At 39.7% G+C, this 27,401-nt stretch overlaps 2 protein-coding genes and 1 long non-coding RNA gene across 15 annotated transcripts; all 3 read left to right on the plus strand.

Moving 5' to 3' along the window:
• The first annotated feature begins 10,922 nt into the window (after window positions 1–10,922).
• wupA (wings up A) lies at window positions 10,923–23,640 on the plus strand. Of its 13 annotated transcripts, none has more exons than XM_033382702.1 (10): window positions 10,923–11,064; window positions 13,484–13,519; window positions 14,369–14,545; window positions 14,817–14,945; window positions 15,011–15,134; window positions 15,768–15,868; window positions 22,457–22,500; window positions 22,576–22,717; window positions 22,872–22,914; window positions 23,342–23,640. In XM_033382702.1, coding segments are annotated over exons 2-10 (777 nt in total). In that variant the 5' UTR covers window positions 10,923–11,064; window positions 13,484–13,504; the 3' UTR covers window positions 23,344–23,640. The 13 variants fall into 13 exon arrangements, with proteins under 13 accessions (XP_033238593.1, XP_033238594.1, XP_033238592.1 ...); XM_033382703.1 differs by lacking the exon at window positions 15,768–15,868 and adding an exon at window positions 19,667–19,767; XM_033382701.1 differs by lacking the exons at window positions 15,768–15,868; window positions 22,872–22,914 and adding an exon at window positions 16,553–16,653.
• On the plus strand, window positions 13,529–13,970 carry LOC26533081 (uncharacterized). Its single transcript, XR_001453002.2, has 2 exons — window positions 13,529–13,727; window positions 13,852–13,970. It is a non-coding gene; the product is annotated as an uncharacterized lncRNA (long non-coding RNA).
• Window positions 23,641–25,709: 2,069 nt separating the features above from the next.
• Window positions 25,710–26,995, plus strand: LOC6901116 (casein kinase II subunit beta'-like). Its single transcript, XM_002134555.3, has one exon. It carries the CDS (start codon window positions 25,948–25,950, stop codon window positions 26,329–26,331), a length of 384 nt encoding a protein of 127 aa, XP_002134591.2. The 5' UTR covers window positions 25,710–25,947; the 3' UTR covers window positions 26,332–26,995.
• Window positions 26,996–27,401: the final 406 nt, after the last annotated feature.

Genomic DNA, 27,401 nt, shown 5'->3' on the forward strand with positions numbered 1-27,401 from the left:
ATATATGTAAACTAAAATGTGTTATATTCTATTTATGGGAAGTATTAAAAAGATATCTTTAGAATCAATATTCCTTCAAATTTGACATGAGATGGTGGCATTTGAGTAATAAATCTCTCCGACAGAAAAAGCCATTGTAGTTTTCATTTTCCATTGAATCGAAATGTGTGTGCCGCATGGCTGCATGCCACAGCAGCCCTGCATATGTATGTGTGCTGCTGTTGTTTGGCTTGGACGTTGGTTTGGTTTTGATCCGTGTCTGTGTTCGGGTCTAGGTCTGGGTCCGGAATCCATGCAGATGCAATGACGTCGACTCCCGCTGCACACCTGTTTGACACTCCCTTTGGCACATGCCTGGGCACTCTCTGCCTCTCGTACGGCGCAGTTGCAACTTTAGCGGACGGATGAATGGAGCCGGAGCCACAGCACAGTGCAGGCCAAAGCAAGCCGATCCGTTCCGAGTACCTGTCGGTGGTACCTTTGCCACTAACGCTGCTACTGCCGCTGCCGCTGCTATTGCAGTTGACACTTTGACCTTTGGTTCCGTATCTGCTCCCTTACTCCGAGACACCAATATAAGACCCCACACCACACCCCTCTCTTGGCCAATTAGGGGCCGACCTTCGTATTTATTTTTAGTACACTACTCGGTGTCAAGAATACCCACAAGATAAATCCGGGTCAGCCAGAAGCCAAAAACCCAAAAACCAAAAACCAAAAGTTGAAGTTGAGTTCCTAAGCCAAACAAGTGGAATGCAGTTGCAAGATGCGGAATGAATCCAGGGGACCGCAGGAATGATGATGATTGCCACCCGGAGGGCAATCCAAAAATCAAAATCCAAAATACTTTCTCTCGTACAACATGGCCAAGGCTGGCAGCCAGGCGGCGGGGTTGGTTGCGGTCTCTGTCTGCCACGGGGGAGGGGTGGAAGTAGGATTTGTGATGTGGAGACTATGTGTTGACTATATCTTTAGACAAGCAGCCAGCAGCCTGTTGTCGTTGCCAAAAGCCGAGAGAAACCACTACTGTGAGAGTCACAGAGGAAAAACAAGTGAAAAACAGGCGTATTTTTGATTGTGCCAAATATACATTGTATGGGCGTCTATATAGACTTTAGAGTAGTATATATATCTGCCATATACATACATATCTGAAGACATATCCCACACTCATGCGAGTCTATGTGCCCGAGATCCTATGTGCTGCTGTGCGATGCATGGATTTCATTCTAGATTTTTGCGTAATGTATGTGTCTACAAATATTGTGCGATGGGAAGACTGTATAGATGGGAACTTCATTATACAGATCGGTGGATATATGTATGTATGTATAGCATATACAGATGAACACGAATATTTTTGTTGGAATGCGTCGATTGTCGATGCCAGTGAATGCAGGTGGCTGCCGTTTGGCACCGACACAGGGAAAACAGCACACTGAAGTACCTCACTGATGCAGCATCTCTCTGAGAGACCTCTATCACATCTATTTCCATATGTTTACAATGACTTTATCATTTCATATATGTAGTTTTCCAATACAAACTGATCTCGAAAATTCATAACTTATCTAAAGGATCTACAGAGCAATAAGGGTTCACCTTTATTATTTGTAGAGATAGTGAAAAGCTTAAACATAATGAAGATCTAAATATACATACATATACAGTGCAGGACTTAAGTGTTCGCACTGCAATACCTTTTGCGTTTACTGTTTTTGCAAGAGCTTCATCGCGGTTTTCAAAAGAAAAATAATTGTATCCGATAAATTAATATATTTTCTATAAGATTAGATTATTTTTTTTAACGGTAATTTTATTGCAAAAGCTGCATACAGTTTTTTAGATAAAGTATTGGCAGTCTTAGCATTTAGCACTTTTTAATGAGCCATGTTCTTGTAATTTAACCATATGGTGATGTGGAATGTCCAATATTTAATCTAGAGATTAGAAAAATTAGAGGTAAGAAAAAATAATCCACAGAATCCCAGAGGACATTCATTATGAGTTTTCCCAATCAAGGGCAATCTAAAGCTAAATGTGCAGAAATTGCAAATAGAGATAGCGACTTCCATTCGGCGCTCGTTCATCTACTCAAAAGATCTTCAAAACCATAAAGCTCGATCGATCCATTCGTATTATCAAGAGATCCAAAAACATCCTCGATAAAGAATGCTGTGATATATACAAATTTTGGCCAGGATGTTCCATTAGGGCTCTGCATTAGTGGAACTACAAAACTCTTGTTACGAGACATAAATATTTTTTCTTTAAACGAATTGTATGAAATGATGCATTAAAATTACGCTTATAGAAATGATCCAATCTTATAGAAAATTGATTAAAGTTATATGGTATCTTTAAGAGCTATCAATTAAACAATGGACCATAAATTTATGAAGAACTTGTCAAGTCATTTGCTGCAGGTAAATTCACTTTATACGATTATTCGTTGCGTAATTTGCATTAAATTTGAAAACAAATTACAACGTTTGTCCTCTTTATTTGCTATTTGGCTGCGTATCAAATTATTTTCCATAAGCTGTTATTTTTTTTCCTGCGAAAACTAGAAGCTGCAGCCAATTATGCCTTCGCCAGCGTCCCGCAGTATCCATGGTGATAAGTCCTGCATTGAAAACAGGCCACAAGAGAGGCAGGAGCTCCTCAGATTCCTTTCACTTCGAAGTCGCGTTGGGAGGGAATGAGAAAATTGCTGTAGGCATTGGCAGTAGCGATGCTTTCTTTGCCAAACATTACTTGAATTTTCACTGCCGAGACACAATACATATTTTGCATTGCTGTGCTTTTCGTTATTAACCAAGGAGATGCAACAGGAGAGTTAAACTTTAGTGGAAAATAATTGAATTTGGTTGGATAGGTTTCTGTTTGGTTGGAGAGTGAGAGACTTGGAATCTTTATGTCGATAGTCGGTAACACATTCCCTCTTTTCTTTATAGTAAATGTTCTTTCATTAACTTTGAAACTAACCTCACACATTCTTGTGACACACGTCTGGGCCCACGCCCAGACACAACCTGCAGCCAATTAACCAGTCAGCAAACAGTCAGAGTACTCGTACTAGTACTTGTATCCATGGTGATAAGTCCCGCAATCAAATTAGGCCACGAGTTTTCTTCTGACTAATTGAACTCCAAGTTGTTGCCTGCGAAAAAGAGTAAAATTATAAATTCCTGGAAAGGAATGGCTACGGGTACGAGTATTGTGCAGACAGACATACATACATATATAGAAATTTTGTAAGTTCAATAGACAGAAGTTTCAAAAATTACTTAATTTACTTACTTCATTACTTATTGTAAGTTTAAATATATAATTAATATTTAGAATATATAATACATTGTATATAGTAGGAAATTGAGGGCAATAAGACATACAGAATTAAAATCTAACAAAAGTTCCTTGGCTAAATAAATTTTACAGATTACAGGTAAGTATGCTTTCAAAGTTTTCAATTCACTTCACACCGAGTGCCACGAGAATCGAAAAGTTAAACTTAGATTTACAATTCATACAAATAATCATAATTGCACAAAAATGATAGGTTTTAGAAAAAAGAGTTTCACTTACTTTTAATATACAAAAATATTTGATATTAAATATTATATATTTCATCTATATAATATAGAAATGAAGTGAGAATTGTATAGGATTTCATCAAAGTCATGATCTACAAAGCCATACTAGCCTCTGGCTGGAATTACGGAAGTACGGCTGGAAGTACAAAACTAAAATTCCGTGGATCATGACGTTCCAGAGTAAATTTCTGTGCAGGATCGAACGAACGAGGCAGTGTACAGGGGCAAGCCTCATCTAGTATTTTATATTTAAATTTAATATTTTAAGAATTAAGAATATTTCCTACAAATTTGATATACCGTATTATATTTATTTGTTTATGTTTTCAAATTAAGATTTAATATAAATATTATATATAATACAATAAGACTTTATATTAAATTTATGTTTAAATCTATTGTCTAAGCTATTAAATAAGCTCCAGGAATCGAGGTCGGTGCCAATATCACTTCTACATATGTACGTTTACCGTCTTTCGTCTTTCGGAATCGGGTTTCCCTTTTGATTCCTCCTTAAATTCGTTACTCTAAACACTAAAATTATCATTAACTACTAGGATGCCTTTTTTGAGACGAGAGATGCCCTACGCACCACCTGCGTCCATAGTATCCGTGGTGATAAATCCCGCAAATCAAATCATGCTCCGGTTGTTAGAATGTCCTCTGACTTTTGTGAATAATTCCTGAACGAGGTATAGGGCTAAAGTCAACTGAAAAATTTCCATAATCCAAAATCCCGCCGGATGGGGACAATGCACATGGCCACCACAGTTACAATTAATTTGGGTTTTTTACAGCACTCATTCCAAAAGCGCTTGCACCTGCAGTCCCTCAACTGCCGCTCCCGTTTTCACTCCCTCTTTCCCATTCGATTCCAATCAAATCAAATCCCGTCCAACTCGTCCCCGGCGGCAGACTCATTGATGACGCTGAAGAATTTCATTCAGAAAAATGCAGCATTTCAAGGCGGTTCTAGGGCGGCTGGAAAGGGGGATGGGTCTTGCCTCTCGGAGACCGCGACAAACGTCAGCACCACTGAATGGACCCATTGCACCACCCTCTACCACCCCTACGCTGTGCCCCAGTCACCATCCCCATCATCAGCATAAGCAACGTTCTCGAGCATGTCCTTCGGCTGCTGGTAGATATGAATGCCGGGGGCAGAAGGGTTCTGGCTAATGAAGACCAATGACGTACAGGCCCAGAATAGAAGTACGATGGGGCTGAGGAGGCAGGACTGGGATTGTGCCCTGATTGACCTCAGTTTATTGGACCATCTATCAATTAGGCGCCTTTTCCATTCCACTCTTATACGGGCGTACATATGTACATAGATTCCAGCATCATGTTGCATGTTGCATGGCCTGACCTCGCAGCCGCAGCTGCTGGTGACTCTTCTGCAGCATCTGCTGATGACGTGGGAAACTGTGGAAACGATGACGTCATTGGTGAAACTAGTGCAAATACACTGTGTCTGTATCTGTGTCTGTGCATGCAGATGCATGTGGTTGTGTCGGTGCATTGGTGTGTGGCAAGCCGTCATCAAAATGGGAAGGATACTCCTAGGATGGGAGATTTATACAATTTTTTTTGTGAGAAACGATATAGGAAGAAGATGGATAGGGAAAAGTATATATGCAAGTCGAAACAATCTTAAAGATACTAGATACCAGATACAAAAATTCATGAGTAACAATAGATAAATATGATAAAGCGAGAAGATATGTTTATAAAAGACACAGACATGTTTGGATAAAGATTCCCACTTTATTACAGAGATACATTATGATACAAATACAACTAATGAAAAGTGTCATAGTAAATAGAAACACACCAATATTTAGATTAGATTCGGATTTCAAATAAAAATACAGTGAACTTATGTGTATATTACTTTCAAAATAAAAGTGAAATCACTTAAATTTTAAAGCAATCTAGTGGCATAAATATTTAAATTCAAGTGAAAATATTAATATTATCAATATCAATTTTATTATTTTTCTTCGGGTGTTAATACAAAAATATATGTAAGGTGTACAAACTTAATAATATCCAAACAGAGATGCCCATATTCTTGAGGCACGGGAAGAACCGGCATCATCTTGGGGCCCTCAGGCTTCTTTTATCCGCTTATGTTCCACATAGTGGTATTGGATTAGTGGATTAGTGGTATTTTTAAAATAGGTGTTTTCGTGGTGTTATTTAAGGACTATGCAACGACAAGATTACTTATGTACATATGGACAAGGATAATACATACAACAGATAAAACTACTTACACAAAAATAAAGATGAACTCTGAAAACTATTTGTAGAAACAGTGTAAGACATACATATGTACAAATGAAAAAGGTACACTGACCTAAATCGATTATTAAAAATTCTCAAAGATGTGAAAAGAAAGAAAAATTGTACCTAAAAATGAGGAGATATATGTAGATCAAAGGTGAGGGACTTTTCTTAAGATGTATGCAGGTTAATGAGTGTCCATAAATTGTGTAAGAAATGTATTCAGATGAAGCAAGATAGATTCTTAAAGTACTACTGATTGGTTCCACACAACATAAGGGGGAATCCCAAGCCCATCAATAAATTTGTTTCACACACGTCGGAAGCCCTTCAACTATATCTAAATAATTTGCAGGCGCTTCAACGCGTTTGAAATTCAGCCAACTTCCACTGTACGTATACGAGTACGAGTGCATATATAATGCATGTACCCATACCATACTATATGTAAGGGCATATAAGTATATATGTACATACATATAAACCCTAAATGGGTCAACCAACAAACTAACGACACCAACGAAAACGACGGGCGACGGGCGACAACGACGACGACAGCAGCGACAAATAGTTGTCAGGTAGAGCGAATGCGAGTATTACAAGGCCAAAGCAGCGGAAGGGTGGGGAAGGGGGGACGGAGAAGATTCACTTGGAAGTGTCGAGAGGGTTGGGGTTGAATGGGGGGTGGGTCGAATGCGGGCGTTGTCCGGGAGCTTATGACGTTTGTTTGGCTTTGACGCACTCACATCGTGTGTGTCTGACCATCCATTCGTCGATGGTTGCCTTTAAACCCCCACCTCAGATGGCTCAAGGACCCCCCAGACCTCCCCCGTTTGTTCGCTTCTCATATCAAAACCTTCTTACCTCGCCTGATAATGTTTCCTTTTTGGCAAAAGCCAAAAATAAAGCAAATTATGTTGTTAAACACACTCAAAAATCTCTTTTTAAAGAAAAACATTTTCTAAATTCATAAATTTCAACAAAATTGGATGAAGAGAGTGAGAAGGAGAGAGTGTGGGAGGTGGTGGGTGTGGGGGGTGTTACTGCTAAACTGTTTTAAATGATTTTGAACGAAAATAAATGCAAAAATAGATTTCATCCAGACATAGACGAACTGATCAAGTTCCTTACAAAACACAAGCATTTTCTGTTCGCATTTGTTCGGGGCCCACAAACCCCGTCCATCTGTTCCTCCGTATGGCCCCTTCCCACTCTTTTGTAGTCCACCCTGGGCACCCTGTCGCCCCGTCCACAGCCATGGGAAGGCATGCCCTATATTTAAATAAATAAGAACAGAAGCAAGCCAAAGAGAAATCATCGAGAAACATTTTCAAATTCATGTCTAGAGTACAACAACAGAAAAATGAGAGACACACCAATAAAAGAAAATCGTACAGCCATAATTGCAGCAACAACAGAAAGAAACCCTACACAAGGTACGCCAACAACAACTATTCCAATGAAAAATATACCAAAAAACTCTACAAAAGGATATTCCAATAACAACTAACATACACCAACGAAACTTTACTGAAAGCTTCACCAATATCAACTACACCAGAAAATTTAGAACTATAAAAAGTACGTCAATACCAGCTATACTAATGAGTTGTAAAAAACTAAACAAGTAAAAACTAAGCCAACAATGGATTCTAAAACAATTACACCAATAGGAACTATACCAACAAAATCTACACAGAAGCTACACCAACTAAAATTTCACCAACAAACACTGAACAAAATTATAACTTAAACTGGCTCAACAAAAACAACAGTGGCAAAATCTTCACCAACTAAAAACTAAAGCAGTAAAAACTTCATCAACAGAAGCTACACCAATAAAAACTATACCGAGAACTGCTTCACCAATAATAGTTCCACCAACAATAGCTTAAAAGAAAATAATACACCAACAACAACCACTACACAAAAAAAATCTACACAGTACGCTTTCTTCACCAATAGATTGTTTTGCTCTTTCCGACATAGAAAATGTATAGAAACAGAATATACATATGTACTTTTATATACATATGTATGTATGTACATATGTCATACATACATTTCTATGTAGTTTCTGTGTACGAGAATATCTCGACATATGTATGTATGTCTTGTGCGTTCTATGCACACCCACACCCATACAAAAAAAATATATATATATAAATTTATAGATGTGTAGAAAAAGCTTCGTGATCGAAACGTTTTATTCGTTCCTTGCTCGAGTAGAGATTTTTCTCTTTTCAACAATTTTTAAATTTACTTTCAACAAATGTTGCAAGTAGGCATGCTGCAGCGTCATCGGGAAATGTGTATTTAGTTTGGCATTAATATATATATATACAGAAAAATATATGCACGCGATCATAAATATGAATGTATATATGTACATGTGCCTATATTCCATATATACGCAATATATTTAGATTATGCGAGTATATCCAAAAGTAATTCTGCCCAAACATTGATATAAAGAAGACAAGCACATACATACATATGTGCATATGTAGTTTTACTGGTGGGATCTTATTAATATGGGAATCCGCAAAGAATTCGAGAGATTAGTTGCTGTTGAAAGAGAACTTCGAACCATTGCATACATAGTTTCAAATGTTAAAAGTCTTCCGTGTGGGTGCATTTAATTATCAGGTGCTCATGAAGAAAAATTGCATTACATTTTTATACCCGATCCTCAAAAGTATACGGGTACATTCGATTTGTGGTGAACGATATAGCCATGGCTGTCTGTTGGTCCGTCTCGATGAGCGCCAGATCTCAGAGACTATAATAGCTAGAGCAACCAAATTTTTGTGTTTAGATTCTTGTGATATCAAACTGTTACATGTGTATTACAAGTGTAGGATGCACTTATATAAACTCCTATATGCATTAAATTCATACGAGCCCCAAATTTCTTACTAAAAGGAAACAATTTTTACAACATCGTATACCAAAAGATACCTTTCCTGCTGTTTTTTTTCGGAAAAATTTCCCTGATAGTTTAACAACTATTGCTTTTTTCTGAAATTAATATGAGTAACTGCTTTTTAAGAGCTACCCCAAATGGATATTGATTTTAATTTCCAAGATCAAGCTTTCTGCCCACACACAGGAGATGTCCAAAAATACTGCAATGCACTCGTTGATCAAGGTTGAACGAAAGCGAGTGCAATTAAAAGCATCTCTTGATTTTTGCTTCTTTGACGTTCCATCATCCTTTTCCCATGAGCTAATGCTTTGGCTCAGTAGGGACGCGTCCGCTTTAATCAAGGTAAGTCGCGATTTTACAGCGGTCAGGATTTCACAGTTGGCAGCTAAATGCACTTCCATTAAATATGTTATGTGGTAAAACCTTCAGTTCCTGTAAGCCTGTAAGAGAGCCAGCCGGTTGCAATGGTGGTCGATTCTGCCACTCAAAAATCACTGCAACGGCTGCCCTTGAAACAAGCTTAGCCACAAATTGTATCAATCAAGGCCATTTCAATTAATCAGGCATCCATGGCATCCCCTTGTAGTAGAGGGAAAGGGAATCTCCTTTGGCAGTGGCAGTGAGAAATTCAACTGAGAGTGGGCATAAAATACAAGCTGGTGGAAATGCCACAAGTTCTTTGCTAAGATACATTTTACAATTTCAGGCTTCCATTTAAAGCAAACATTTTAAGACGGCATTCAAATAGCATCTGCTTAAGGTACTGCACTGTCGTTTTCTAAGAGCTCTCTAGCTACATCTTTACATTTTTTAATCAAGCAGGGTACACTATCATTGAGTCTTAAACTATCAATAACAACAATACTCTATTAGACGCTATCGCAAAAAATTATCTTCCATTTGAAAACTTTTCTTGCACGTTTTGTTCTTGGAAATTCCAAAAGCTACGTTTTAGAGTCCGTAAAAAGTTTTATTTTAAAAAACTCCCCTACGAATTTTAGACGTAACCTGCTTATTTAAAAATTCGATTTTCTTTTGATTTATTTCCAAAACAACTTTTTTGGGACTTCATTGAAGTCTAAAGCACTTGCATTTATAGGCTACTGTCCGAGATTCATCTCAAGCTTCCAGTATTAGATAAAAATATATTTTCCATGAATCTTCTTAATTAATCCCACCTTTGGCTAATCTCTTGGAGATTTCTTTCTCTTCTCTTCTACGGGTTCTTTCTTTGGGTTTTTTCTTCGATTTTTTTTTGATTTGGGTCATTACAATGATTGAAACTCCTACACATCCTTGGAGCTTTGACATTGGTCTGCTTAAACTTTTTTTCAAGGTAGCCCAAATAAATGCTTTCCATGATAATGCCGACCTCCACTATCCCCACTCTTCGAATCTATAAGTTAGCTGTATCCAATCTTTGATATCAGAAATGCATCTGCATCTGTAAGATGTTCCCCAGGGTTAAAGGTTTTTATAAAAACCAGCAACTGGAATAATTGCAGGCTCCATTTCCATTTGTGGGATGGCATCTAAATATCATACATATATATGGCATTTATTGGGATCCGAGACTAGTCTGACTGCACTGTCGTGGGATAAATGGCATGGCATGGCCCACACTCGGGTGCTGGCTCTCAACTGGAGCACAAATTATTTTTATCCATTGCATTGAATTCCAAGCGGCTCCATTTACACCAGAAACAGCAGCAGCAGCATACACAGATACAGATAGTCTCCAAGAGAGTATAGGGGTTGCAGTCGGCGTGCAGGGGTGCGGGTTCGGATCGGTTCGGAACGGATCGGAACAGATCGGATCAGAGCCGAATGAGCAGTGAACAGTTTTCGGTATCCATTTCGATTTTTGGGCTGCCACAGGCGTCTATTTTTAGGCCTCATGCCCAGATACATGGCCACATTGCCTCGTCCACACCATTTCCCCGCCCTCTCTTCCGCTCTCATCCTCTCCCCTCCCTACCATGTGCTTGCGAGTTTTCTATGGACGGGCAGGTGGGCGGCACACATCGCTCTCTCTCTCTCTCTTTCTCTCCCGATACGAGTATGAGTGGAAAAGTAAGCTTTCGGAACGGGTCCGAAAAGTATCTGTATCCGTTGAACGGCGGGCCGCTAGAATATAGTCTGCCGTGGATCGTCGGACCGTTCAGTCTTTTGTGTCGTTTAGTATCATCCGATTCGTGTGATCGACAGCACAGCTCAAATTTTTTTTCTTTTTTTTCTAATTCCTTGAAGGTGAGTGCCGCAGCAACAGCAACAGCAGCCGCAGTAAAAAACTAAAAAAAAAATTTGTAAAACAACAAAATAAAAGCAACAGCAACATGCAACATGCAAACAATAAAAAAACCAAACAATACCAACGAGATTGAAAAGTTACAATCTAAGAACTAACTTAATTCAATACAAATTAAAAAAAAGCAAAGAACCGAAGGAACCGAAAGCATTGTGTGCGACTCCTGCGCCAAAAAGGAACCACTCCCGAAAACCGATTCGATCCAACAGTCAATTCGTGCGTGTGACTATAATACACATCCCAACCCCCCTTCTTGGCATACTATTTTTTAAAATATTTTTTCAAGTGTCGTTTCGAAAGTGTGCTTCCGGTTATATGGATTGAATCGATTGAAAGAAAGTTAACATTCTATTTTTGACATTTAGGCACTTTTTATCATTGTTTCTTGTTCATTTTTTTTTTCTTGCTCTCTTATTATGTAAGAAGGTGAATTGTGCATGCGTATTTGTGCGTGAGTGTGTATGTGTGTGTGTGTGCTAAAAATGTATCCCACAGATACAAGATACATTTCGTTTCGAAAGAGCCAAACGCTGCCTCAAAAGTTCCTCAAAATAGAATAGATCCAAGCGAGAGTACCTGAATGCCAGCGGGAGAAAGCGAGATACACACAGAAAAACATACACACCCAAAAACACACACACGCGCACACATATCAAAAAATGCAGAGCTCATCCAAATATATTTATATATATTTGTATATATGTACATATGTATATGTGGATATAGCCATAAAAAGCTCTGGATAAATACGATTTTTGGATATTTAATTGATTTTTTTCGTTCCATTTTTTCCGTATCCTACCGCCCAACACAGGAACGATTTACACCGAAATTTTCCGAACACATAGACAAACTAGCATTGCGATCATAAATAGCTGCCATATTTCTTGGTTCCCCATTCTTGAATCTATCAACAGGTTTATTTTTAAACCCAAGAGATACAACATACAGTAGAACTCATACATCTCTCTCCCTCGCTCGTTCAGTGCCAAATGGAGATCTCAAATCTTCTTAGATTTTCGTATTCTTTTCACCAAACACCACATCCCACCGCATCCCTTCTGAGTCTGTGTGTGAGTGCCCGAAGGTCGACATTGTCAGAGATTGTTCACACGCCTTACCTTCGCCGAAAAGGTGTCTTCGTAAAAGACAAATCGGAATGTTTTCATGCTAAATTTATGCTCAGCTCTTGGCCTTTGCCCCTGCGCTAAATGGCAATATGGTTGGCAATTGGTCTGGGCACAATAATGGCGAAATTGGACAATATACACCATATATTATCTGCGTTCCCCATGACATTTTTGGGGTTTCATAACTCCATCAATGTTCCGTCGGAATACCTTTTTCAAGTTTAAGTCTCTGCTAGTATGTCATGCATCTTTTATGCATTTTAATAAACTGATCTGTAAAGTGGAGATTTTCTCATTGATATTTGTACAAAAAATGTTCTTTTATGAGATCTTAAAAGATATCTACAAAGCGATCTTCAAACTCTTCTTAAAAGAGATGTTCATAAGATATACTAAGGTATACATTTAAATCAACGTAGAGATATATAGTGTTCCTCCATGTATTTAAATAATTGATATGTGAGCTGAAATTCGGAAAAAACTATTGAATCTCTTTAGCTTTTCTTGAGATCTCATTGATCCAAATGATCATGCAAAAACGGATTACTAAATAATCTGAGAATCATACATATTTTTTACCTTCTACTTCATGATCTTCCTACTGATTCATCACAAGATCATCTGCAGCTTTCTTTATAATTCTTTTATAAACATTAATACATATCAAGAAACCCCTACAAAACACATAACGTATCAGCTGTGTGGGTTAACTACATAAAGAATCTCGTCAGTGGGTGAACCTTGGAGTCCCCTCTCTCTCGACGCCTTTGTGATGCCTCTGCAGTTCTCGAATGAAATCGGATATCGGAGAGAGGCAGGAATGCTCATCTCTTTCTGGCAGGCGCCCACGCCAAAGTAAATACCATAGACAGGGAGAGAGCGAGAGCGAATGTAGTAGCAGTGCCCCCATATACGGCATGGGCAAATGCTGCGTATACGTAATACGCCGCTCGCTATATGCATTGCGCATACGCATATGTGGCCCCGATAGGATCGCACTAGCGTGCGAGGGTGCGCGTATGAGTGGGCGACTGAACGGATTTATGGAACAGATGCCAGACATACATATAGACATGTATACATATATACATAGATATCTAACAAATTATCTATGTATAACGTTGTATATATAGGACAATCGAAATGATGTCAGAACCTATTTCTTTTTCCATTCTCATTTCCAGTTCCAGTTCTTTGAGCTCACGTCTTGTTCTCTTTCTGTATTTTGCAGTAACTAAAAACACAAATCAAAATGGCTGATGATGAGGTAAGGTGAGTATCGTGGGCGTGCGGTGATCCAGTGACCCGTGACTAACACTTGGCCTTCTTCTGCAGTAAACTCTTGTATGAACAACACAAGGGGCATTATGACATCCTGGCTTCATGGCTATGCTCACCCCTGGGTGGGGACTTGGACTGTGGATTGGCACTGGCTTGGACGGGACTGAAAGCGCCAGGATCTGAGGATAACTGTGGTGAGCATTAACTTCCACCCACCCAACCGCCCTGAGATCCCCGTCCCCGCTATTGCCATCTAATCTTAGCGAAGTGCCTCGCCCTAACCGCAGATCACAAAATGCTTTCTCTTGCTTCCCACAGGATTGCTGCGCCTTCTCCAGCCTTAAGCCCCGTCAAGTCCCCCTCTGATCGAGGAGCAGAAGTCAGCACTGACAATGATAACTATCGAATCAAAATCGATCGAAACAATTCATGTTATCGTTAGTGTTCGTGTCTTTGTGCCTATCTCTGTCTCTGTCTCTGTCTTTGTCCCTGCTTGTACTTTGGCGAAAAACGTTTGTGCGTGAGAAATAACTGCAATATGCCTTTCGAGAATGTGAACATAACACAGTGAGATGTGTACGAGAATTAAACGGTCATGGTGATAGATGTTTGTCTGATGTGATCATAAACATCACGTATTGATTTCCAATTCAATTATAATCAATTTTTAATTGAAAATTTAGAAAGATGTTTGTAGCACTTTATGATATCGACAAATATGATCATCTCACGTGTGAGCCTTATTCTTTCTTGTGAAATATATTGCAATCTTCGCACGCGTGAGCCAAAATTGCCATTCGACATATAAACTAACAATTCTTCGTTTTCGTTGCAGAAAAAGGCAGCTGCTCCCGCCGCAGCACCAGCTGCGGCTGCGGCAAAACCGGCGGCGCCAGCAGCGGCTGCGGCCAAACCGGCAGCGCCAGCTGCCAATGGAAAGGCGCCGGCAGCTGCGGCCGCGCCAGCCGGCCCGCCCAAGGATCCCAACGATCCGAAAGTGAAGGCCGAGGAGGTACACTTGTGTACGTGTGTCCACGTTACTTCAACGTCCCGCGTCCATGTCCACGTCCATGATGAGTCCCCGCCATGATGAGTGCTGTGTGCCGTGTTGTGTTTTGTTTGGTCCGGATACGGGATTCAGCCGTTCCAATTCCGGCTCCCATTCGTTGCACTCGAAGCTGGAGCAGGAGCTGGAGCTGGAACTAAAGCTGAACCCGCTGTCCCCTGTGTGTGTTTGGTAGGCTTACTAACGATGGTCGATTGTTTTTGGTGTTTGATTGCAGGCAAAGAAGGCTAAACAGGCTGAGATCGAGCGCAAGCGTGCTGAGGTGCGCAAGCGCATGGAGGAAGCTTCCAAAGCCAAGAAGGCCAAAAAGGGTTTCATGACCCCAGAAAGGAAGAAGAAACTCAGGGTAAGTGCTGGACACAATCGGCAATGATCACACCAGTGATTCCTAACATTTGTTGTGTCCTGCAGTTGCTGCTGCGTAAGAAAGCCGCTGAGGAATTGAAGAAAGAACAGGAACGCAAAGCGGCTGAACGTAGACGCATCATTGAAGAACGTTGCGGCAGTCCCAGGAATCTCAGTGATGCCAGTGAAGGTGAGTTCCTCGGTCCACAGCGGTGGTCCACCATAGAGTGCGTCCTAAGCCCCTTGTGTTCTGGGGAAGTTGCAAGGAAACCTTGCGGCAAATTTCACAGTGGTTTTCCCTGCAGCTCTCCCAACGAAATACCCTAAAAGTATTAATGAATGACGAATATAAAGCGAATCAATTAATAACCAGGGCCCACAGACTTTCGGGGGAAGTAGAGTACTTCGGAATCTGTACCCGTAAGTCTGTGTGCCCAGAGGCATAAACATAAATCGATAATTGAAAGTTGAACAAAAAGTGTCATCTGTCACGTACGCACACTTACACATGTACATGAACACCCACACACCCGCAGCCATACAGAGACACACACTGCATACACACACACGGTTGTGCATACACTGCAGGAACAAAACGTCTAGCCCCAGTGGAAGAAGCATCGAATGAAGAATCGAATCTATCTATAAATATCTATCTAAATATGTCTCTCTTTATCTCTCTTTTGCCCTTCCCCCCGAAATATCTATCTGTATCCATACACCCACACACCAACTCCAACACCAACACCCACACCAAAACATACAACCCACAAAAATCAACAAATATACCAACCAACTCTCATTCTGTGATCTGTGATCGCAGACACACTGAAAACTTTGATCAAGCAACACTATGACAGGATTAATAAATTGGAGGACCAGAAATATGATCTTGAGTATGTTGTTAAGCGCAAGGATGTTGAGGTACACACACGCCACCAGCTATATATGCTATATACATATATTATATATAACTCTTCTATATATATGCTCTATATATGCAAAATGCCTAAACTCTAAAATCGTATCCTATCCAACACGAAGCCAAAAAAAGCATCAAAATCAAAAGTCTAAAACTTTTAACAACAACAACAATAAACACCTTCTTTTAGCTATCTCTCTCTTTCTCTACATCTAAACAATATCTCTCTATCCTCTGTTTATCTCTCTTTCTCTCTCACTCTGTATTATACACTTGATGTTTGGGGAAAATGCCCGCCCTAAGATCTATCTTCCTAACGCACTAAAAACTGTACAGAAAGACCACTACTACTCACCCAATTAATGAAGATCTAGGGCCAGCTGTCGCTGTCTGTCACTTTCCCATATTTAGTGAAGCGATCTATCGATTCTCTATCGGATTGATCCTTTCGCGTAGTAGCCTCTATTGAGTCAAGGGGTTATCTCCCTCTAGCCAGAATACCATCAAACGTTCTTCCCACACAGAGTAGATCACACACAACTACACACAACTACACACGAATACACTCTCTCCCATAAATACACCCACACCAAACTATATATATATATATATTCTCGAACACAAAAACACACACAGCAGCAGCTGCGAACAATGAGACATACATATAACCCAACTTCGTTCCGCAGATACCATTCAGAAAGTCTGTCACGACTATCACACTAAGATACTAAAATTGGAATCAGAGAAATTCGATCTCGAGTACGAGGTAGCCAGGAAGGATTTTGAGGCAAGCAGCTCCAGTTCCAATATCACTTATCCGAGCAACAGCAGCTTCGAGTGTTGCGTTGCACTCTCTCGAAAATCGTAGAACTTGTCGATAACTCTTTACTGTTTTGATAGTTTCTTGGCCAAAGCCGCACCGAAAACGATTTAGCCCAAAAGATATATACAAATATTTCTGGCCAGAAGGCCGTAGCGGCGCCTGATCACCCTAAGTGTGTTTGTGTGTGACTGTTGTCCGGCGGACAACAAATCTAAACAATACTCTGCAGCACCGTGCACATGTAGTAGTTGGCCAGAAACCATAGTTAACCCCAAAGTACTCGCATTTTTGTGGCTATTTTTTTTTGGAGAGAGCTGTGCAAACAGGACCCCCACATTCGACATGTTTGCGCACTCCCACCAGTGTCCGTCTCAGTGGACACCCCTCACACTCCTAAAACCCCCAGTATATAGAAAGTAGAGCCCTCTATTCGACGCGGCTAACCCCTAACCCCTAACCAGACGGCTACCAGGTCCGCATCATGTGGATCAAAACTAACTCCACCGCCTCTAGAGAGTACAGTACTAACCCCTGAGTAATGCCGAAATGCAACAAATGCTGACAATACCTCTTTTTTGATGTCACTGTATTTGTTTCGATTTTTTGCTTTTTGCGGCTTTTTTTTCCAGCCTATAGCTATAGCTTTTTTGTGGCTACAAGTTTTTTTGCTTTTTGTCGTAGCAATACATTCGATATTTTTATGCAATTTTTGAGATTTTCAATGTACAAAAGCTTCTACTAAAACAAAAAAAAGAAACCCATACCAACGTAACGAAGAATGGATAAAGAGAAACGAAACGAAGAATTAAGAGGTCATTTTTAGTGTGACCAGAGCACATGCTTTGGTCAAAGTACAGTCATCCAATGAGTATAGTCACGCACCAAGCACCACAGCATTCGCAAGCACCTACAACGACACAGAAACAGACACAGATACATACACAAACACCGATACAGATACCAGACACTTCATGTGGCACAAAATACCAAAAGCAAAGAAAGAAAAATACCTAAAATACAAAAAAATGACCAATACGATCGTATAATACCCGTCTCTCACATATACAACATATTTACATAAATGATAAAGATCCAGTTCAATCTTTAATTTTATATTAATCGAATCTTAATCTAATCCTTCTTTTTCTCGAATCGCGACAATCAATCAATCAATCAATCGATCAATCAAACGAACAAACAAACGAACGAACAATCCAAAACAATTAAATGCGTCGTCGTCGTCTCTATCTTTTTTTTATTCTGTTCGCTATCTCTAACTCTATCTCTATCTCTCTTTATCTCTATTTATATCTGTCTCTGTCTTCACTTCTATCTCGATGTCCCTTCCCTTCTCCCTTGCTCCACATCTCTCTATCTCCGACACGAAAAACACACAAAAACTACCTATCTCAATCTCTTTCTCTCTCTCTCATTGAATCTTTCACTCTATCTTTATATCTTTCTATATCTTTATCTCTCTTTCTTTGATTCGTACCTCACACACGCACACACCACCCACACACATGCCCACAACGACACGCACAAACTCACGCGCACTTACACGTACACAAACATTTGTCGTAACGTAAATTCTCAATGCGTTACGCTTGACGCTTGACGTAAACGTCGATACAATCGTTTACCGAAAACGTTACCGCTTACCCGTAACCGCTACCGTTACCGTACTACCGTTACCGTACTACCGTTACCGTAACCGTTACCGTTTACCGCAGCCGAACTGCAAACAATATGCAAACAATATTGGCAACGCCTTTACGCATTGGAGGGCGATAAGTTTGATTTAGAACACGTGCAGAAAGTCAAGGCCCAAGAGGTAAATTCCCCAAAGATTTACAAAATTTTGCCATGCACCCAAACTATAAAAATACCAAAAAATAAAAAAAAATACCAAACGAATACTTAAAAAAAAAAACAAAAAATAAAACAAAAATCGAATGTTTTTTTCTTACTTTTCTTATCAAGCAAAAACCAGAATATAAGATATATTTATATATAAATCGATTATTAATCATTATTTTTTTACTTTACGATTATGCCCTTGATATTTAATTACTTGATTTCATTTCTAAATATTTCCTAATCATATTTTTAGTTCTTTCTACTGCGATACTTCTTTTCTTTTACCTAATTTTGATATTGTTTTAACTGCGCTAAACTACAGAACCACTTTTAAGAGAGAGCTCTTCTCGAATCGGCGCGTGCTTCAAACAGTCCGGAACGGGAGACACTTTCCAGTCCTTGGCGCCTGCGCCAAGTACAAATGTGTAAATAGTACATCAAATGCTCAATGCCCAAAGCGAGGTGAGGCCAGCGCTCTGGAAACTGTCTCCCTTTACCGCCCACCCCCACCCCAAAAGCCAGATCTTCGGCACCGCCGAAGTGAAGCGAATTAGGGAAAAATTCTATGGAAAATCTTCAATTAATTGTCAATTTTGAACTAAACCCAAACGAAAACCAACAAAATACCAAAAAACATACGCGAACCCAATCAAGCCAATTAAGTAAACCGTAACGCTCTTTTCCGCTCCGCTCAGTTCCATTCCGCTCGATCCGTTACTACTGCACACCAGAGTTGCCACACTCTCCAAACCTCAATCTCGAATCTCCAATCTTAAATCAGAATCTGAAAAACCGATCAAAACCAAACCCAATCGAAGAAAGAAAACTCATCGAACACATAACATCTAATGAAGCTGCAAAACAACAAACGATTAAATATCGATAAGCAACGAAAAATTGCGATAAACCAAAAGAAAACTCTATAAACAATAAATGGAATCATAATTACTTTTAGCATTATGTACTTAGATTTTATTTGGTAAAGTACCAAACTTTGAACTTTGAGCGTCGATACGACAACGATAAGAATAAGAATATGAATTTAAATTTGAGTACAAACCAAAAAAAACCAAACCAAACCAAAACCCAATTCCGAAAAAATACAATGTTTTTGCAGGCGAATTGCAAGAGATTTGCGAAGAGTATTACGAGCGTATGTATATTTGTGAAGGCCAGAAATGGGATCTGGAATACGAAGTCAGGAAAAAAGACTGGGAGGTACTGCACCAATTTCAATTTCAATTACAGTTTCAATTTTCAATTTGTTCTCAATCAATCAATCAATGTCAAAACTCTGAATACAAAAGAACCAACCAACCAACAAACAAACAATTCAATCACTCCAGACAGAATGCAACATGCAACAAAAATCAATTAAATCAAATCAAAATCAATATCAATTACCTAATCTAATCTTGAGTTCTATCTAGTATCATGTTCGTTTCCGTTTCCGTTCCGTTCAGTTCCGTTGTTTCTTTCTTACTTGTTGAATGCGCATCAAAAACAATCTCTTAGTTTGTATCTGTTATATTTGACTGTTCCAAAAACACACTTTCTCTCTTTCTCTCTGTGCGTGCCAATGTGTGCATAGTATTCGCATATGTGCATGCTTTCGTGTCTATTTATTCGTACTACTCCTTTGTTCGATTCGGTAACACAATCAGCCGAAAGATGAGTGCTGAGAACGAAGAGATTGCCATTAGAATTATATGCTGTCATCAGTGCATCCGAATCTTTACAATCGTTACGCTTTTATAGGTTTAGTGCCTATGTCTATCCTTTTGTGAGCAGTGTGACCATTCTCAGTTGCAGTTCAGTCCCGTGTGGCCATATCCTACCATAGAGTGAGGCTCAGTTTCAACCGCCATATCCCTAGTACATACTTACAACACACATCATATGTAGTCAAAGTCACCTGCTGTACTCTCTCTCTCTTTCTCTCTCTTTGTCTCTCTGGCAATCCTAGTTCGCTCATCAGCCACACCACACCTCAATCAATCAATCAGTCAATCAGTATTAGTAAATTGCACTACAACAAAAACAACAATAGCAAGATAACTAATTTGTTGCACAATTTGTGAAATTTGTTTTCTGTGTGTTTTTTCTCTTTCTTTTTTTTAAATAACAATTTGTTTGTGTCGCTGTCGAAGCGCTCGTTATTACTGTCATTACTTGCACCTTAGTCCGTTGTGTGTCCGCTGGGCCGCTCTTGAAGGCAGGCCACACCCACAACCACACACACACACACACACAAAGAAAAAAAATCCGCACTCTCTTTACACGTAAATCGCACGCATACAATGGAAACACGCACGCGTACGCACGCGCACTCATAGTAGGCGACATTTTGCATGCAGCATAAACACAAGAACACCAAACAAAAATACCAAACAAATTACCAAGAGCCACAAAAAACTACCCCCATCCATAGACCTCAGCCCTCCAGCCCTCCAACCATCCAGTTCCCCATCCCTGAACCTACTTCCGAACCATCCAACCAGCCGCACTTCATTGTAAATAGTGTTTCTGTGTAAATTACTCCCATTACCACTCACACTTTGCCTCTCTCTCTCTCTCTCTCTATGTGTCTATCTATCTATCTATCTCTTTATCACTCTCTTTCTGTGTAAGCCAAGAATTAACTAAGCGAAAGAACACAAAAAAATAACGAAAATCAAATCAAAATTGAAGAGCATAAAAGCCAAGCGTCGATTACTTCTTTAAATGATCCACTTAGTGCTAGAGCCGATTGCCCACTAAATGTGACCGATAACCGATAGCCGATTACAGTTTGAAGTTACACGAATCCCGCCAAAAGTATAAAAGCCAAAGCGAAATGCAAGCAAGAACCTGCGTGCGCAGCTGAAACAAACAAATCGAAAAAAAAGAGAAAAGAAAGCAAAGCAACACAAAACCAGCGACAATGATAAAAGAGAAAGTACTATAAAAGGAAAGAATACATTTGCTGCCCTAGGAAATAGCATTATGATCAGCAGTACCTCAGCCCAGCCCCCCAGTTAGAGACCTCCCCACCCCCGCAAAAGATGACAGTTCCGTTTCCGTTTTCAGTGTATCCACTCGTAATATTTGCAGTTATTTAGGGTGAAAGAACTTCCACACTCAATATAGCCATGTATCTATCTCTCCCTCTCTCCAATTCTCGATCTCTCTGTGTGTCTCTCTGTCTCTCTCTCTCTCTATCACTTTTTACCGATTGTTGTACTATATGTGTATATATGTATGTATAAACGAACAATACACTCTATAAAACTACAAATAAAGCATTAAAGCAAAAGAAACCGACATTTGGATGTTATGCTGTTCAATCTACGAAAGAAAATTCGATCATAAGAAAAGCAAATGTTTGTCCACCCACCACCACCACCAAAAGACAAAAGCCAATGCCTAAAAACGACCGCCACCAGATACCACAAACCAGTACCAGTGCCAGTTCCAGTATCAGTAGCAGTACCAGTACCAATACTAGTACAAGTACCACAACCACTCTTCCATGCCAAAAAAAAATCTTCCCCAAAGTAGTAGGCGACTTAGAACGTAAAGAACTTGGCTCGAATCGCTGGCTCGCTCGCTTTGTCGCTCGCTTGCTCGCACTCACTCACCCAAAAAAAGCACGCAGTAATCTAAGCATAAGTTATAGTATTTGGCAGAGTATTCTGATCTATGTACGCATCCCATATGTCTATATGTGCATCCAGTGTTCTTCTAGCGTTACCCGTTTCCTGTGCATGCCTGCTCCCGACCTACTTCTTCTTTCAGCATTTTGATTTTGATAGTTGCCCGCCAGTAGCAATAGCATTATGTGTCGATAAACAGTAGTGTCTATCGAGTGTATCAAGTGTACTAATCGAAGTCATTTTCTCTCCCCCTCTCAATCGCGTAAATACAGATCAACGATCTCAATGCCCAAGTTAACGATCTTCGCGGCAAGTTGTAAGTATTTTATTCCGGAGAATCTACCTCGAGATCGAGCGATTACTAATTGATCATTCGATTCGATTCTTTTAGCGTCAAGCCAGCCCTGAAGAAGGTCTCCAAATACGAAAACAAATTCGCCAAGCTGCAGAAGAAGGCCGCTGAGTTCAACTTCCGCAACCAACTTAAGGTCGTGAAGAAGAAGGAGTTCACACTGGAGGAGGAAGAGAAGGAGGTAAGTTCTGTGAGATAGCTCGAGTGAGTCTCTCTCTTTCTCTTTCTTTGGGTTTGGGGCAAATCTGATATCTATAATATTTCTGTATGCTACGATCTCTCTTCACGACCACCACCAACTACGAAAAATGTCACACATTGCCATCTGCGTTTAGAAAAAGATAAAAGATGCCGCTGTGCTTACAAAAGCCAAAAAGTGTAAGAACTCTGAGTGTGTGTGTGCGATCCTACATATGTACCTACCTGTACTCATATTTTGTTCGTATTTCTTGAGCACCTGAGTGTACCGCACTGTAACCCACTCTGTCGTTATTGTATCTCTCTATCTATCTCAATCTATTGTCGCACACACCGATCTCCGATATCTGTCTTCTATTTATCTGTGAATTGCTCCGATTGTAGCCAGTCTGTAGTCAGTAACTTAGTCACACGTTCACACAACACTTTTTGAATGTACTGTACACCTCGAAGTAGTTTAGTGTCGGCACAATTGTTGGTCCCCCCCGAGCATCCCCTGTTTTCTGTTGGCAAACCACATGCGATTCGCTTATTGATTCCAATGTATTTTCTCGTTTTTTCATCATGATATCTATCATCGAAATCATCATCCTTGGCGGACGAGCAGAAGAAACCCGACTGGTCCAAGGGCAAACCCGGCGATGCCAAGGTGAAGGAGGAGGTTGAGGCCGAAGCTTAAGTGTCCACACTTCCACTAGTGTCCACTGACCCGTGACTCCCGCCCTAAACAATAATTGAGATTATTATACAACAATTTTCTGAAGCAATACAATTTATATAATTCTATTAAATATATATCTAAAAATATATATACATGTATATATCTCGCCATATATATGTGCCATATGAATATGAACAGAATGAAGTCAATAAACCAAAACAGCAACAATTAAAACCAACTCAAAATCACAGTCAAATTGAATGTCAATATAAAAATATCAAAATCAAGCTCGAAACTCAATTGCCAAACAGCCAAAAAACAAAACAGATCAAATAATTCAGATCGATCAATGGATTCAAACAACAACAAAACATCTGGACACATTGATAGATGAATTATGGATTTTATTTCATTATTTACAAATTATATTTTTTAATGTAAATTAAATTAAATTACAAAAAAAAACAAAACAAACAGACGGAGTCTTGCAATTCTTTCTCTCTTGATAATTATGTAATTTATCTTATCTCGGAATACAAACGCCTGTCCATCGCAGCCGGGAATCCAGACAATCGAAGGTTGTATTATCATCACGCTTCTCTCTGGTCCGCTCTTTTGAAGAAATATCATGTTATTCTTGTTATCGTGTACATTTTTGTAAAAGAACAAGGGAGATTCTTTCGGTTAGCTCGAAAGCGTGCTCGATTTGCACATCAACATCAACCGTGGGGAATCAGAATGCTAAGAAGACTTTTCCGATCACAAATAGCAGAGAATACAAATTTGTATGCCCGATACTCCGTCAGTATACATGAATGTGAGCTTATGATTTATGTAACCTATACAACATATTCTATCCGTGGTTTTATATATGATTTGGTTTCACCGTTCGCAAAATGGACAAATTGATTTTTTGCCAAAAAAAAATGTGATAAGTTGATTTGTTCATTCTGGCTATACTAATGATCCGATATGAATCAGATTCGACGATCTGTTAGGTAAGTAATTTTCTATGATTACCACAAAACTAATATTTCCTATACTCTTTGAGTATCGGGTATAAAAAAAAAAAAACGAAGCCGCACGAGGGTACGAGGGAGACTTAAGCGAGACGCGAATGTATGTATAAAATCCTGGTCCAATCATTTTCAGCAGTAATTTTTAAAGCTTTTCACTCAACTATGACGTTTCCTTCTGATCCCTCTGAATAATATCTGATCTATCAACCAGTTGGCCATTCCCAATCATAGCTGCATCAGGGCCGGGCTTATATGATATTATATGATATGCTGTCAAGGCAAAACATGAGGGGCGCCCTTTAAAAATAATTTCTATAATTTGTTATACCCGATACTCAAAATGAGTATTGGGGTATATTAGATTTGTGGTAAAAGTGGATGTGTGTAACGTCCAGAAGAAATCGTTTCCGACCCCATAAAGTATATATATTCTTGATCAGCATCAATAGCCGAGTCTATTAAGCCATGTCCGTCTGTGCGTCCGTCCGTCTGTCCGTCCCCTTCAGCGCCTAGTGCTCAAAGACTATAAGAGCTAGAGCAACGATGCTTTAGATCCAGACTTCTGTGATATGTCACTGCTACAAAAATATTTAAAAACTTTGCCCCGCCCACTTCCGCCCCCACAAAGGGCGAAAATCTGTGGCATCCACAATTTCGACGATACGAGAAATTAAAAAAGCAGAATCGTAGAAGATTATATATAATTATATAATTATTATAGCCAGAATCACGAAAACAATTTCACTCTTTCTCGCTCTGTCTCACTCTAACACACAGGTTTCATGGTCGGTTTTGCCAATTGCAAAATATGAGTTCAAGGATCTCAGAACCTATAAGAGCCAGTGCAAACAAATTTGGTATCCACACTCCTGTGATATCGGACCTTGACCGTTTCGTGTCCAAATTTCGCCACACCCCCTTGCGCCCCCGCAAAGGACGAAAATCTGAGGCATCCACAAATCTCAGAGACTATTAAGGCTAGAGTAACCAAATTTGGTATCCGCACTTCTGTTAGATCTCACTATAAAACGTATATCTCAGAATTTCGCCCCACCCCCTTCCGCCCCCACAAAGAACGAAAATCTGTTGCATCCACAATATTGCAGATTCGAGAAAACTAAAAACGCAGAATCATAGATAACGACCATATCTATTAGATTGCTGCATCTGGATCAGATCAGATTATTTTTATAGCCAAAAGGAACAAATCAATTTGCACTGGCTACGCAGCGCCTGACGTCACGCTCAGACTGATTTTCTGTCTCTCTCGCACGCACTCTTTGTCGTGTCGTTTAATATTAGCGGCCTCTGCCGGACGAGACCCATACTGACTTAGTATGGGTCTAAAAAAACTTTTCGATAATTCAAAATGAGTAGGATTCTCGTTTTCGATACAGCAAAAGAGTTGAATCTCTCTTGCAAAAACTTCGCTCCCGGCTAAAGTTTACTAAAAAATATCAACAATGTTCTAAAAAAACTTAAGCATTTGGTAAACATCTATAACATCTTTGATTCTTGATACATTGCCGAACAATGAAAAAAAAGAAGTGCGGAAACGAGTTCTTCACAATGTTGAACGAGGACTACATCCATGACAAGTTCAACCTGATCTTCCTGGACACGGAAAACTATCGCAGCACCCTCGAAGTGATCCCCGACCTCAACTCCCGGTCAGGTTCCCATGTTGGAAATGATCACGATGTGGATGCTAGCGCCGAGAAGCTCTGCAAACGGATCCACGCCCGATTCGAATTGATGCTCAAGAAATTCCAGAGGACCGTCTTTGCCCCCGTCTGCTGCCCCATCTGCAACGATGTCTGCAACCTGGACGGCGCTTTGCTTGGCACAAACTACTCCATTGAGCTATTCGCTCAAAGGCCAAGTTTGTGCCCATGTGGGTCCTACTATTATGTATAAATCATTTAATCCTTACCGTTTCGAACCTTTTGCACATCGCTCTGGGTCAAAAAAGGACTCGCAGGAAGTTGATACCTGAATAGAAAAAATGAGTACCACTAAAAAAATTCTCCGTGTATAACATTGTTTCTGTGTTTTATTGTTAATCTGTTCAGCTCTAACCCCCCTCATTAAATACCTATAAGCAATTGTTGCTTCAGATCCCGATGGTCTGTCCGATTCCGGATCCTTTTTTGTCTGATTTTTCTGGTAAATTCAGTTTCTTGTGCATTCGATCAGAAGAGATGAACATAGTCGTTCATCTCCACAAGATTCGATTTAAACATTAACTTAAAAGTAATTAAATCAAAAATTTGAATCAGTTTATACTTATGAAGTATTTTAAGTATTTTTCTTAACTGTCTGGTCTGTCTATCGTCTATTGGATAATCTTATAGCTAGAATAGGATGCGTGCTGGCGGATGGATGCGGATGTACGATGATGCATACATATGTACATTAGTTACACTTTTCGTGTGCGACTATTGCGAGCCAGCGTTAGGATAATCGCTTGCCTTAGACAATTAATTCGAGTGTTTTACACATACGATGCAATAAATAAATAACACTATCTCTACACTACGGGTCTGAAACATCAATGAAATGATAACTAAAAAAAAAAAAATGTTGTAATTAAAACTAAATATAATATTTCTACTGACTATCAGGGGTCAGGGGACTAACAAAAAAACGAGCAGGAACGTTGTGAGTCGCAGCTTAGGCCGCGACTCTAAATTTATACCCGATACTCAGTCAGTTTGGCTCCCCTCCGCCAGAGTGCATTAGGAAGAGTGTGTGAAAGAGAGGGAATGGGTAAGCGCGTGGAAGGTGTTGCGTAGCCACTGCAATTGAATCTTTTTCTTTTGGCTGTAATAATGATCTGATCTGACCCAGATTTGAAAATCTTCGAGATAGGGTAATTTTGTATGATTATGCGCTTTTAATTTTCTCCTATCTTCAAAATTGTGCATGCCACAGATTTTCGTCTTTTGTGGGGGCGGAAAGGGGCGGGGCGAAATTTCGAAATACAC

The sequence above is a fragment of the Drosophila pseudoobscura genome, chromosome X, assembly GCF_009870125.1.
Source record: "Drosophila pseudoobscura strain MV-25-SWS-2005 chromosome X, UCI_Dpse_MV25, whole genome shotgun sequence".
Classification (NCBI taxonomy): Eukaryota; Metazoa; Arthropoda; class Insecta; order Diptera; family Drosophilidae; genus Drosophila; species Drosophila pseudoobscura.

Excerpts from the sequence above, each read along its gene's own strand:
- wupA (XM_033382701.1), top strand. Across the intron at positions 14,546-14,816 it reads CGAAAGTGAAGGCCGAGGAG|GCAAAGAAGGCTAAACAGGC; the intron begins GTACACTTGTGT and ends GTTTGATTGCAG. Across the intron at positions 16,654-22,456 it reads TAGCCAGGAAGGATTTTGAG|ATCAACGATCTCAATGCCCA; the intron begins GCAAGCAGCTCC and ends GCGTAAATACAG.
- LOC6901116 (XM_002134555.3), top strand. The coding sequence starts at position 25,948 with ATGAAAAAAAAGAAGTGCGGAAACGAGTTCTTCACAATGTTGAACGAG.